This window comes from Myotis davidii, unplaced genomic scaffold (genome assembly GCF_000327345.1).
Source record: "Myotis davidii unplaced genomic scaffold, ASM32734v1 scaffold2601, whole genome shotgun sequence".
NCBI classification, from domain to species: domain Eukaryota; kingdom Metazoa; phylum Chordata; class Mammalia; order Chiroptera; family Vespertilionidae; genus Myotis; species Myotis davidii.
Window position 1 is genome coordinate 84,286 of NW_006291445.1, and position 13,826 is coordinate 98,111.

At 40.4% G+C, this 13,826-nt stretch overlaps 1 protein-coding gene across 1 annotated transcript in view; it reads left to right on the forward strand.

Annotated features, from left to right (window-relative positions):
- The window catches only part of LOC102751617 (testis-specific gene 10 protein), a 115,735-nt gene that overhangs the window by 84,231 nt on the left and 17,678 nt on the right, over window positions 1-13,826 (forward strand). The window contains exon 15 of the mRNA XM_006764747.2: window positions 10,748-10,957. Coding sequence (XP_006764810.1) covers window positions 10,748-10,957 — 210 coding nt within the window. The remainder of the gene's footprint in view (window positions 1-10,747; window positions 10,958-13,826) is intronic.

Sequence of the window (13,826 nt, forward strand, 5' to 3'; positions counted from 1 at the left end):
AGGAGCATGCAGGCAGGTGGTAAGTAGTGAGGGGTCCCAGACTGCGAGGACTGCGAGGAGAAAGAAAATTAATACCTGGGTGCATTAGAGGGAAACTACACCAAAAACAAAGGCAGAGAACATCTTAAAAGTAGTCAGAGGAAAACCAGCAGATGGACATCCCCAGAGGTGTCCTGGACTGTGAGAGGGCGCAGGCCAGGCTGAGGGCACCCCTCTCCCCAGGCACGAATTTCATGCACCGGGCCTCTAGTGTTAAATAAGAATGGTGAAAGCATACATTCCTATCTTCTTCCTGATCTTAAGAGAAACACTTATAGTTTTTTAGTTTTTTCCCACTGAATATGATGTTGGCTATAGGTTTTTCATATATGGCCTTTATTATGTTGATGTATGATCACTCTATCCCCACTTTGTTGAGAGGTTTTATCATAAATGGGTGCTGGATTTTGTCAAATGCTTTGTCTTCATCTATTGATATAATTATGTGATATTTATATTTCATTTTGTTTATGTGATGTATCACATTTATTGATTTCTGAATATTGTACTAACTTTGCATCCCTGGAATAAATCACACTTGGTCTTATTGACTGCTGTGACTAGAACTTCCAGTATTATCTATATAATAAAAGCCCAGTGACTGTTACAGTGGAACGACCAGTCACTATGACACTCAACGCTCCCACAGGGGGAGCGCCGCTCAGCCAGAAGCTGGGCTCATGGCTGGCAAGCACAGCAGCGGTGGTAGGAGCCTCTCCTGCCTCCGCAGCAGTGCGAAGGAACAGCAAGCCAAGCAGTAAGGAGCCTGCTGCTAAGGAGCAGCAAGCTGAGCGGTAAGGAGCATGCAGACAGGTGGTAAGGAGTGAGGGGTCCCAGACTGCGAGGACTGCGAGGAGAAAGAAAATTAATACCTGGGTGCATTAGAGGGAAACTACACCAAAAACAAAGGCAGAGAACATCTTAAAAGTAGTCAGAGGAAAACCAGCAGATGGGCATCCCCTGAGGTGTCCTGGACTGTGAGAGGGCGCAGGCCAGGCTGAGGGCACCCCTCTCCCCAGGCACGAATTTCATGCACCGGGCCTCTAGTGTTAAATAAGAATGGTGAAAGCATACATTCCTATCTTCTTCCTGATCTTAAGAGAAACACTTATAGTTTTTTAGTTTTTTCCCACTGAATATGATGTTGGCTATAGGTTTTTCATATATGGCCTTTATTATGTTGATGTATGATCACTCTATCCCCACTTTGTTGAGAGGTTTTATCATAAATGGGTGCTGGATTTTGTCAAATGCTTTGTCTTCATCTATTGATATAATTATGTGATATTTATATTTCATTTTATTTATGTGATGTATCACATTTATTGATTTCTGAATATTGTACTAACTTTGCATCCCTGGAATAAATCACACTTGGTCATGGTATATGATTTTTTTTTAATGTATTGCTGGATCCAGTTTGCTAATTTTTTTTTCAGGATTTTTGCACCTATGTTTCAGGAATATTGGCCTACAATTTCTTTTTTTTGCAGTTTCTTTATCTAATTTGAAGATAAGGATAATGTTGGCCTCAAAAAAACCCCACAAAAAACCTTGAAAGTATTTCCTCCTCTTGAATTTTTTGAAATAGTCTAAGGAGGATAGATGCTAGTTCTTCTTTGAATATTTGTCAAATTCACCTGTGGAGCCATCCAGTCTAGGACTTTCATTTTCTGGGAATTTTTTTTTATTATTATTACTGCTTCAATATCTCTAGTTGTAATCAGTCTATTCAGGTTTTCTGGTTTTTTTTCTGAGTCAGTGTTGGAAGGTTGTATGTTTCTAGTAATTTGTTTATTTCACACAGGTTTTTTAATTTGTTGGCATATAGTTGTTCATAGCATTTTACTATAATCCTGTGTAGCTCTATGATGTCAGTTGTTACTTTTTCTCTTTCATTTCTGATTTATTTATTTATTTGGGTCCTATCTCTTTGTTTCTTGATGTGTCTAGTGAAGGTCTCATCAATTTTTTTTTTATCTTTTCAAAGAACTAGCTCTTGGTTTCATTGATCTTTTGTATTGTTGTTTTAGTCTCTATGTCATTAATTTTGGCTTTGAGCTTTATTATTTCCTTCCTTCTTTCTCCGGGCTTTGATTTTTGTTCTCTTTCTAATTATTTTAGGTGGTAAGGTTAGATTATTTATTTCAGATTATTCTTGCTTCTTGAAGTAGGCCTGTAGTGTTACGAACTTTCCTATCAGGGCTGCTTTGGCTGTGTCCCATACATTTTAAGCTCTATGTTCATTTTCATTTGTTTCCTGGTAATTCTTTTTTGTTTTCCTTGCTCTTATTGGGAACCCATTCATTGATTAACAACATGCTATTTAGTTTCCAGGTGTTTGAATGTTTTTTATTGTAGGTGATTTCTAGTTTCATGCCATTGTGATTCGAGAAGGTGCCTGATGTGATTTCAGTCTTCTTGAATTTGTTAAGACGTATTATGTGTCCTAACATGTGATCCATCTTTGATAATGTTCTATATTTACTTGAAAAAAATATATATTCTGCAATTTGAGGATGAAATGTTTTGGAAATATTAATTAAATCCATCCAATCTAGTGTGTCATATAAGGTCGTTTTTCCTTGTTCGGTTTTTGTCTGGAAATTCTATCCAGTGATGACAGTAGGGTAAATAATCCCCCTCTCCCTTAATGTCACCAAGTTGTGTTTTGTTTTTTATATACTTAGATGCTCCTATATTGGTTACATATACACTTACAAGGGTTATATCTTCTTGTTAGGTCAACCCCTTTAGTATTATGTAGTGGCCTTTTTTGTCTCTTTGTAAGATCTTTGTTTTGAAGTCTATTTTGTTAGATATAAGTATTCCTACCCTAGCATTTTTTGTTTGTTTGTTTCCATTTGCATGGAATATTTTCTTTTCCATGCCTTCATTTTCTTGCTGTATATATCCTTTGCTCCAAGGTAGGTCTCTTGTAGACAATATATACATGAATCATGTTTTCTTATCTATTCAGCTACCCTATATCTTTTAATTGGAGCATTTAATCCATTTATATTTAAGGTTATTATTGATGGACTAGAGGCCTGGTGAACAAAATTCATGAACGGGGTCGGGGGGAGTCCCTCAGCTGAGCCTGCACCCTCTCCATTCCAGGACCCCTCCGGGGATGTCCGACTGTCAGGCATCCCTCTCATAATCTGGGACCACTGGTTCCTAACCGCTCACCTATCTACCTGCCTGGTCACCCCTACCCTGCTGGCCTGGTCTCTCCTAACTGTCATCCTCTGCCAGCCTGGTTGCCTCTAACTACCCTCCCCCGCCAGCCTAGTCGCCCCTAACCACCTTTGCCTCAGCCCCTGCCACCATGGCTTTTTCTGGAAGGATGTCCGGAAGGATGTTCAGAAGATGTCTGGTCTAATTAGCATATTACTCTTTTATTAGTATAGATAAGTATTTGTCATATTATTCTCTACTTTCCTATGTGTATTTCAAATACTCCAGAATATTTTAAATGAATAAAAAATGGTCAAGTTGCAGAAAAATAAAAGTGTTGAAATACAACCTGGTAAGCTTGAAAGCAACAACATTTGTGTAAAAGGGCATAAGTTGCAGTTGGCACCAAAACTTGTTGTTAGGATTGCTTGGTTAATATTCTTTTGTTGGAAAGTCATGGTTTGGGCAAAGGAGAAAAGGAAACCAGCCCAATAAAAGGGAATATCTGATTGGGCCATTGCCACAACAGAGAGGGGCAGGTCCAGCAAAGGTCCAGACTGTATCACAGGCAAGGATGTCTGTGTGTATGGGACACCAAAGGCACCTGTCACACCTGAAACACAATTTGCTAACACAATTGCAGAAATCAGGAACAATCACCTTTTTTAAAACTGTCATTTCCCTGACATATAAAATATATTTACATATAAATATACATGCCCTCTTCTGAGCTTCCCCTGCCCTCCACTTAATATTTGGCTATGGCCTTTTCATGTCAACCAATTGGATGTACAGACATAATTTTTTAAAATATATTTTATTGATTTTTACAGAGAGGAAGGGAGAGGGATAGAGAGGTAGAAACGTCAATGAGAGAGAAACATTGATCAGCTGCCTCCTGCACACCTCCTACTGGGGATGTGCCTGTAACCAAGGTATATGCCCTTGACCGGAATCGAACCTGGGACCTCTCAGTCAGCAAGCCGATGCTCTATCCCCTGAGCCAAACTGGTTAGGGCCAGACAGTTTTTAATGGCTATAGTGTTATCCCTGACTGACATTACTATGGTTTACCTCACTAACCCTTTATTTGGGGCAGGTTGTTTCCGGTTTTCCCTGGCATCAACAACTACAGTGAACATAATTGCTTATTTGACTGTTTACTTAGAACACATTCACAGACATGGAACTCTTGGCCCAAAGCTAATTCACTTGAATTTTGATTCACATTTCTAAATTGACTTTCTTGAAAGTGCTTCCGTTTGTTTAGTCCATTGGTTTTATATCAGATTACACTCCCACAAACGGGTTAAGAGAAAACTGTTCAACACACCTTGGGCAAATTGCAAACTGTTGCTGAACTTGAGCAACCCCAGAGCGCGGGACCTGGAGGATTCAGGCTGGAGGGTGAAGTCCAGAGATGCGCAGGTGGTGCAATCAAGGGCCCTTTGTGAGTGTGAGCATGTGAGTGTATGTCGCTCGAGTCCATGCTCATGCCCCCACCCACACGGCACTTCCACTCTGCACCCTCGGCCACCAGGAACCTCAAGGAGTTCAGCCCGCTTGCCAGCCCCACCCACTTGGTTGAGCCTTTGGTCGTTATGGACCCTGGCTCTTTATACAAATAGATATTTACTTATTGTCATATTTCCTTTATACCTATGTCCCTCTCTATATGTTTCTTCTTCTTCAAGTGGTCTCTTTAACATTTCTTATTGGTGTCATGGTAATGAATTTCTTTAGCTTTTTTAGGTCTTGGAAGCTCCTTATTTTGCCTTTAATTTTAAATGATAGCCTTGCTGGATAGAGTTTTGGTTTCTTGTCCTTGCTTTTTATTACTTTGAATTCTTCGTGCCTATTTCTTCTGGTCTAAAGTGTTTCTGTTGATAAATCAGCTTCATGGAAAATCCCTTGTACATAACTAACTCCCTCTCTTGCTCTCTTTAAGATTCTTCTTTGTCTTTAACCTTTGCCATTTTAATTATGCTTTGTTTTGGTGTGGGTCTCTTCGGGCTCATCTTGATTGAAACTGTGGTTCCTGAACTTGACTTTTTCCTTCACTGAGTTAGAGAAGTTTTCGGCCATTCACTTGTTCACTTTCTTCTCTTTCTGGTACCCCTAAGATGCAGATGTTGTTACATAACATGTCATCCAATCATGTCATCCAAAGTTTTCAATCCTTATTTTATTTTTATTTTCTGCCTCTCTGGTTGGTTTTCTTTTTCTACCTTGCCTTCCAAATCCAACTTATTTTATCCAACCTATTTTAAATTACTTCCAGTGTATTCTTGATGTCAGGTATGGTATTAATTTCTCACAGACTCTTTTTTATGGTTTCTGTGCCCTTTCCCATTCTGTTGTAATTGTCACTAAGTTCCTTGAGCATCCTTATAACTGTTACTTTGAACTCTATATCTGATAAATTCTTGCCCTTTCTATTTCATTTAGGTCTTTTTTGGATAACTTTCATTTGGGAACTGTTTCTTTGTCATCCCCTTTTGGCTGTTTCTTTGTGTTTGCTTTTATGTATTTGATAGAACTATTATGACTCCAAGCCTTCATTCAGTGGCCTTATGTATTAGGTGTCCTATGGGACCCAGTGATACATTCTCCTTGATCTCCTGAGCTGGTTGCTCTAGGAATGTCACGTGTGTGGTTCATGTGGGCCTTTCTGTTGTAATTTGCTTTTGGTTACTTTTGGTCCATTTATTGGTGGGATCAACCTTCAGACTGGCTGACAGACTCAACCCCGATCATAGCATGCAAGGTGCTGTGCAGGTGTGTCTTGATGTGTCTTGTTTTACTCATTGGCACAATCTTTCAAATCACTTGAGTTCCATGTTCCTAGAATGTTCTTGTGGGTTCTGTGCACCCCCAGTTATAGTTGTGTCTTGAATGCTGTTGACTCTTTTATGGGTCGAGTTAACCATTCAGGATGGGTGGCTGTAAGAGTAAACCTTGCTCATTGTGTATGAAACACTGTGCAGGGCTTTCCCCATTACAAAGTTGTTCCCAGCAGGGTTTAGTGCCTGCCAGAATCTTCCTTTGTGTGTGTCATTTGTGTGGATAGTTGTGTCTGGTGTAGTCTGAAGCTCATCACTGGTTGTATTGGTTCTTGGTCAATTTGGGTGGCATTCAGGTACAGGTTGCTGTCACACTTTGTGTATAACCAGTTTTGGCCTATCTGTCTGTAGCTGCCATGCTGTTCACTGTTTGCATCTACTGGACCTGAATGTGCATTGGAAGGATCAATCAGTATAAAAGGATCAGCTTCTTCCAGTATGGAACTGAGAGAAGATCTGTAAAAGGAATGAGATTTCCCGAGGTCCACCTCCACCTGAGAACTACTCTAACTACTATAAGGGCTGCCTGGTCTTCCTCCAGAGCTTTCTGAAGAGAACTGTTAGATGAGCCCATCCTAATTGAAATAGGGTTTTAGGGCCCCCTACTTGGTGATCATACAGTTAGAAACTCAATGTGCAAAAAGTGGCCCCTGCTTCAAAGCCAAACCCTTCCATCTCTACCAGTGTCTCCAACTCTAGTTCTCCCTAGGGGGGCTCAGTGCAGGTCAGTTTGGGTACAGCTAGCTGTCCCCTCTTCAGGAGCAAGCTCAGTTGCCCTGGGCTCAGGGCCATAAATCAAAAGAGTCTCCCATTGCTCATGATGCCAGCCCTGTCCACAGGAGGGGGCTAAGCATTTTGTTCTGGTCTTTGACAATAGCCTCTGATGATCTCATACTTTGAATGTCCCCTCTCTAAGCTGCTCTTCCCCCCCACCCCCAACCCCATGGAACTGTTCCCATTGCGGGTATCTGGGACTTGTCAGGGCTGATCCAAACAGTCTCCTGTTGGGGGTGGTGCCAGCAAATGTAGTTACACAGCCTAGCACTTGCCCCTTGCCCATCTGGTTCCCATACAGAAGTTTCCTTGGGAGACACGGTACAAAAATCACAGCTCTATGTGGCTCCCTGGCCCCTCTGTGCCACCAAACTTGGCAGGATGGGGCCAAAGGTCAGCTGTGTGGAGCTCTGATCTCTCCATGCGACTGCTCTCAGAAGAGCAGAGCCCAAAGTCCCAGGAGCTCTGCATGGGTTCCAAACTCATCAGGACAGGTTCCCTGCACCGCCAAACAGGGCAAGGCAGGCTGAGCAACTCAATAGGTGAAGGGGCAGGCACCAGTTAGTGCTCATAAGTGGGAGCACTTCTCTCCCTGTTCACACAGTTTACTCACCTATGTCTCTTCCAAAAGCCTCCCCCCAAAATAGAGAGCCTCTTTAAGTCACTGCTGGGTGTGACCAGCAGACCCCTTTGTAGGACCTGAGTGTCACAGCATGGCATCACCAGCAGTTGGAGTCCGTTTGGAGCAAACACCCCAGGCTGGTGCTGAACCTTTAGGAGTGTGCTTTCTCTAAGAGGGTGTGATCTGAATCTCCCAGGCAGTCTAAATCCTCACTGATTCCTGTGCAGGCTTCTCTTCCCAGTCATGTTGCTCTGGATTGGGAATCCCTATGTGGGGTTGAGACCCTAGCTCCTATGGGGAGGAAGTTCCACAGTCACAATATCCTTCTGGCTTCTCAGCCATGGTCACACCTTCTTACCAGGCCTCTATGTGGCTTCTGTGCTCCTTGGTTATAATATTTCAGATCAGCTAGCCTTCAATTGGTTTTTCAGGTTGATTGCTCTGTAATGTAGCTCTGCAGCCATCTTGAAATACTTTTTATGTCCTTAAAAATTAATCATTACTGTTTTTATTATCTTTTCAGTCAATGTTTATTTGTATTCACCCACATGTTTACAGAAGTTTTTATTCATCATTGCTTCTTACATTCTATTTCTTCTAAGTTTAGTTTTCTTTCTTTAAACTTACTTTCTTTGACCTGTCAGTTTATTTTCTCAGTCTCTTCTGCAAATGGCTTTATTTTACTCTCATTCTTGAATATTAGTTTAGCTGAATATAGAATTCAAGATTCAGGATTTTTCCCTATTATAATTTTAAACGTAATTGTCTTATCGAGAAGTCTGTTCTCATTGTAATTGTAATTCTGTATAAGTCTGTCCTGTCATTGGTTCCTTTTATGGTATTCTCTTTTTCTTTGTGTGTAGTCTCACTATTATATATCTAGGTATGGATTCTTTTTGGGAGGAATGTCTTGGTTATGTTGCACTATTTCAGTTAGAGTATCCATGCCTTTTATGAATCTGGAAAATACTCAGGTGTTATTTCTTTGAATATTACTGCTCCACATTTACTCTACTGTTTCTTTTAACTTTTAAAATACACTTTTGAATCTTCTAGCCCAAATGTTTATTAATATTTTATCATAGTTACCATTTGTTTATCTCTCTGTTCTGTGATCTTTTAGTTTGTTCTTCCCTCGCAAACTATATTCGTCTGTACTTTGATGCATTCATTAATTTTTCATTTATTTTTTCTTTCTAGAAGTCCTACTTGATTCTTTTTCACATGTGTCTTATTAATTTTTCTTTAATGTCTTTACAACTTTTAAGCATATTTTCCTATGCCTTCTAAAATATTTTGTTCAATAATTTGAAGTTCTAGAACTCTGATCCTGCTATGTGCTATGTTACTCTGACTCTCACTATTTGACTGTAATCTCTTTAAAAAGAATGTTGTTTCTTCTATAGACTCCTATATGGCCAGGGATTTGGGTGGGCTTCTACAAAGGGACAAACTTTATGTTGAAGTTTAGAATTTGGATGGGTAGTGTAAAGTCTAACTTTAAAATTGAGTGAACTCAGACCTAAGATTTCAGTTTCTTACAGAAGACATTTTTCTCCGTATCCAGAGAATAGGTCAAGATAAATTTTTGTTTGTATCTAGGTGAGGTTGAGTGTATTTTTTCCCCCTCAGAGCCTCCTCTAAAGGGCCCCAAATTATGTACAGGTCTCAGTTCCAACTCTCCATTAATTCTATATCTTGTCTCCTATCCTTGCTTGAATGTTGAAATATAAGTCATTCACTGTTAGTGGCTCTTTCAACCCCCAACTCTTAGCTTTAGGCTTTCATTTGCTTCCTGCTCTGGCTTTGTTTTCTCTTTGTTTTCGGCATGTGAGAATTTTTCTTTCTTCCTTAAAAGTTTATCTATGAATTACATATATTCATTTGGTTATTTGACTGATGTATGATTCCCCCATAGTCTGAAAGTTTTGTCAGAGCAGAGACCATTTTGCTTACCATTGGATATGCATTTAAGCACATTGACTGGAGGTGATTGAAAGAATGAGTGAGGCCCTAACCGGTTTGGCTCGCTGGATAGAGTGCTGGCCTGCAGCTGGAAGGGTCCCAGGTTCGATTGATTCTGGTTGCAGGCTCCTCCCCAACCCAGACCCTGGTCAGGGCTCCTGCAAGAGGCAACCAATCGATGTGTTTCTTTCACATTGATATTTCTCTTTGTCTTTTTCTCTCTCTTTCACTCTCTCTAAAAATCAATGGAAAAATATCCTTGGTGAGGATTAAAAAATAATACTACTTAAAAAAAAAGAATGAGTGAGAAATACAGTGAGTGAGAAGGAAGGGAGGGAGAAAGGTAGAAGAGAATTGTGACCAAATAATTTTTTCCAGGAGCAATATTTTAGTGCTTTGTACTTTTAAAAGGAGTTGTAAAAGTAGAAAAGTGTCTTTATTTGCCTCTCAGTTCTGTTATCTTCACATAATAGCAAATGCTTCTTTGTAGATGGTAGCGTATTTAAGACATTTTTTTTCTGAAAAAGGAGGGATTATCTTGAATGTTTGAAAGCGTTTATATAACTTGAATCTCATTTATACAACTTGAATACCATTTTTAAAACATACCCTTATTTCTCATAATGTGGATTTATTCTTAATTTATACTTGCCCAGAGTCTTTTTCCCTAAGGTATTAGTAAGTGCTAGAGAGTTATCAATCCTCATTTTATTATATTACTAGAGGTCCAATGCATGAAATTCATGCACTGGTAGGGTCCCTAGCAGCTGCTGGCTGCCGGCCAGAGTCTCCCTCCCTCCCCTGCCCAGCCCTGCCCCCTGGTCAAGCTCCCGGATGAACTCCTGGTCAAGGGGACAATTTGCATACGTACACTTTTATTATATAGGATGATCAATATCAACATATATTTTAAGAATTGGAAAATGAGTATTATGAGTGAAATAGTAGCTGTTTCATTTGTCACTTTATTGTTAAAGACAACAATAATATTTATATTATAGAATAATAGAAACTGAGGCAAACAGACAGAACTATAGACCAAACATGTATATATCTCAACCAGCTTTGGGGCTGAGACTTTTAAGTGGGAAAAGTTGTTTTCCAAATATGTTGACCACCTTACTCATGGGCTTTGTGTATAGAAACTTGAAACCCAAATGTGTGTGTCATAGTGTTTTGTACATATGTTACTACCTATAGCATCTAAAGTTCCTTATAATGTAAGTGTACTATCATTACTAGTAAAAGATTTGCCCCATTTTGTGCTCTATGTTGTAGTTTTTTTTCCAAGTTAAAAACTATAATAATAATTTTGTCTTTGTAGCACTTAAATGCAGAAAGGTCTTACAAGGCCCAGATTTGTACCTTGCATAAATCTCTTGTGAAGATGGAAGAGGAGCTTCAGAAGGTTCAGTTTGAAAAGGTGTCTGCCCTTGCAGACTTGTCTTCCACAAGGGAACTTTGTATTAAACTTGACTCAAGCAAGGAACTTATTAATAGGCAGCTGATTGCTAAAGATCAAGAAATTGAAATGGTATGTAATGCATTTAAAATGTTTTATTTTTTCATATTTCTAGTATATAAAATTACTACAGGATTAGAAAAAAGTTGTGTTTAATATTACATCAAGCCTGTCTCTCACCTTTAGATTTCTTTTTTAAGTCCCAGAGATTAATTTGACAGCTATATTCCAACAATTCAAGTAAGTAACATAACTCTTCCTCTGAGCATTTAATTTATATTTACTTTTGTCTAGGTCCTAGGAGAATTATAAAACATCTTTACATGCCAATCAGTAAAGAACCATGAGGTTGAGGTCCATCCAGCTAAATTATAACTTTAATGACATTCTTTTAGCTAAATTTATTTACTAATTGGGTTCTTTTAAACTGTAACTCAGTTGATTATATCTACCGTGTGCCTGACATTGTGTTTGCCACTGTGACTATAATGTTCAAAAGATACAAGCTGATGCTCTCACAGACCTTTCAGTATTGGCATTGGGATGAATGTTCTAATAAGAAATACGATTTAGAGAGGGAGATCCTATTCAGCCTGTGGGTGTCGGGAGGGAGTGGACATACTAATGAGCACAGAAGAGATGAGGTGTTTCATTCAGAGGGAACAACAACATAGGGAATGAATGGAGGTAAAAGCTATTTCTTGCGTGAATAGTAAGTAATTTTCAATGGCCAGTGTAGCATGCATGGGTGAAAATGGCTGGAGATGCATCTAGAGAGAGAGATGGAACTCAGATCCTAAAGTATATGTATACAAGTTGCATAGTGTAACTGAAGAATTAACAAATTTGACCTTCAGGGTGGGGGTCCCCACTGGGTGCCTGGCCAGTCTGGGTGAGGGGGTGAGGGTCATTTTTAGGCTGGCGGGTGACTGAAGCTCCCAACCTCTCCTTTTTTTTCCTTTTTCTTTTTTTATTCTGGGATTTATTTACCTTCTATAGCTGTCACTGGAGCTGAGAGCTGGCTTTAGCTCTGAGGCCCAGCTCCAGCTCTGAGACCTCAGCTGCTGAAAGCAGGTATCTGCAGTTTGTTTAGCTTCTATAATTGAAACACTGTTGCGGTCCTGCTTGCTGAGGCCCAGCTAGCTGAAAGCAGGTATCTGGGGTTTGTTTAGCTTCTATAATTGCAACATTGTTACTTAGAGTGCAGCTCAGAGCCCAGCCACGGCAGGCAGGGAATCTTGGCTTCCTCCATCACTGGAGCAAGCAAGCCTCCTGTGCGCTTCAGCTGCATGGCTGCCAGCCGCCATCTTGGTTGGCAGTTAATTTGCATATCGCCCTGATTAGCCAATGGGAAGCATATCGGAGGTACAGTTAATTACCCTATTTGTCTTTTATTAGATAGGATAATAACCCAACTGAAAAGAGCAAAACATCTTGAGACATTTCTTTATAGAAGATATGTAAATGGCCAATAAGTTCATGAAAAGCTGCTCAACATCATTAATTGTCCGAGAAATGCAAATCAAAACAATACTATTTCACAAGCTCTGGAGTGGCTACAATGAAAAAAACATAACGACAGACAGTAATAGATGTTGGCAAAGATCTAGAGATTTTGGAACCTTCATACATTGTTAGTGGGAATGTAAAATAAAGAGACCATTTTGGCAATTCTTTAAAATGTTAAAAATAGAATTACCATAGAGCCCAGACATTCCACTCCTATTTATTGAAAAGGATTGAAAACATAGGTATGTGCAAAAACTTGTACATAAATGTTCTTAGAGCATTATAACTAGAGGCATGGTGCACAAAATTCACGCACTGGGGGCGGGGACTCAGCCTGTCCTGTGCCCTCTCATGGTCCAGGAGCCCTCGGAGGATGTCCAACAGGGGGCAGCTCCTGCGTTGAGTATCTTCCCCCTGGTGGTCAGTCACGTCATAGCAACCAGTCATTCTGCCATTGGGCAGAAACTGGCTCTCCAGCATTCCCTGAGGGGTTCCAGATTGCAAGAGGGCGCAGGCCAGGTCGAGGACCCCATCAGTGCATAATCAGGACTGGGGAGGGACCGCAGGAGGGCTCCACGGGATGTCCAACCCGTGTCACTCAGTCCTGATCAGCCTGACCCCAGCAGCAAGCTAACCTACCAGTCAGAGCGTCTGCCCAATGGTGGTCAGTGCACACCATAGCAAGTGATTGAGTGGCCTTAGCATATCACTAGAATATTATGCTTTGATTGGTTGAATGGCTGACCAGAGGACCAGACACTTAGCATATTAGGCTCTTTTTATGTAGGATAGCCAGAAGTAAATAACTCAAGTGTCCCTACATCTATGCAAGGAAATATTATTTGGCAATAAGTGTAGTAAAGAAATACACCTTCTAAAACATGGATGACTCTTGAAAACATTAGGTTAAGTGAAGGAAACCAGTCACAATAGACCACACACACATTGTATTATTCCATTTGTATGAAATGTCCAGAATAAGACAGATCATAGAAACAGAAAGTAGATTAGGGATTGTTTCAGGCAGATGCTGGGACGGTGGACAGTAGGTGTTTGGGGAGACTGCTAATGGGTACTTGATTTTATTTGTGGATGATGAAAAATTCTAACACTAAAGTGTGCAATCTAATCTAATAAAAGACAAACATGCAAATTGATCATACCTTTGGTACACCTTAAGCCATGCCCACCAGACAACCAGAGTGACTATATGCAAATTAACCCAACCAAGATGGTGGCCGGCAGCCACGGAGCTGGAGCGAGAAGGAGGCTTGGTTGCTCCAATGATGGAGGAAACCAAGCTTCCCGCCTGCCACAGCTGGCTCTGAGCTCCACTCAAGGCAACAAAGTTTCAATTATAGAAGATAAATAAACCCCAGATACCTGCTTTCAGCTGGCCATGGCCACAGAGCTGGAGCGAGCAGGAGGCTTG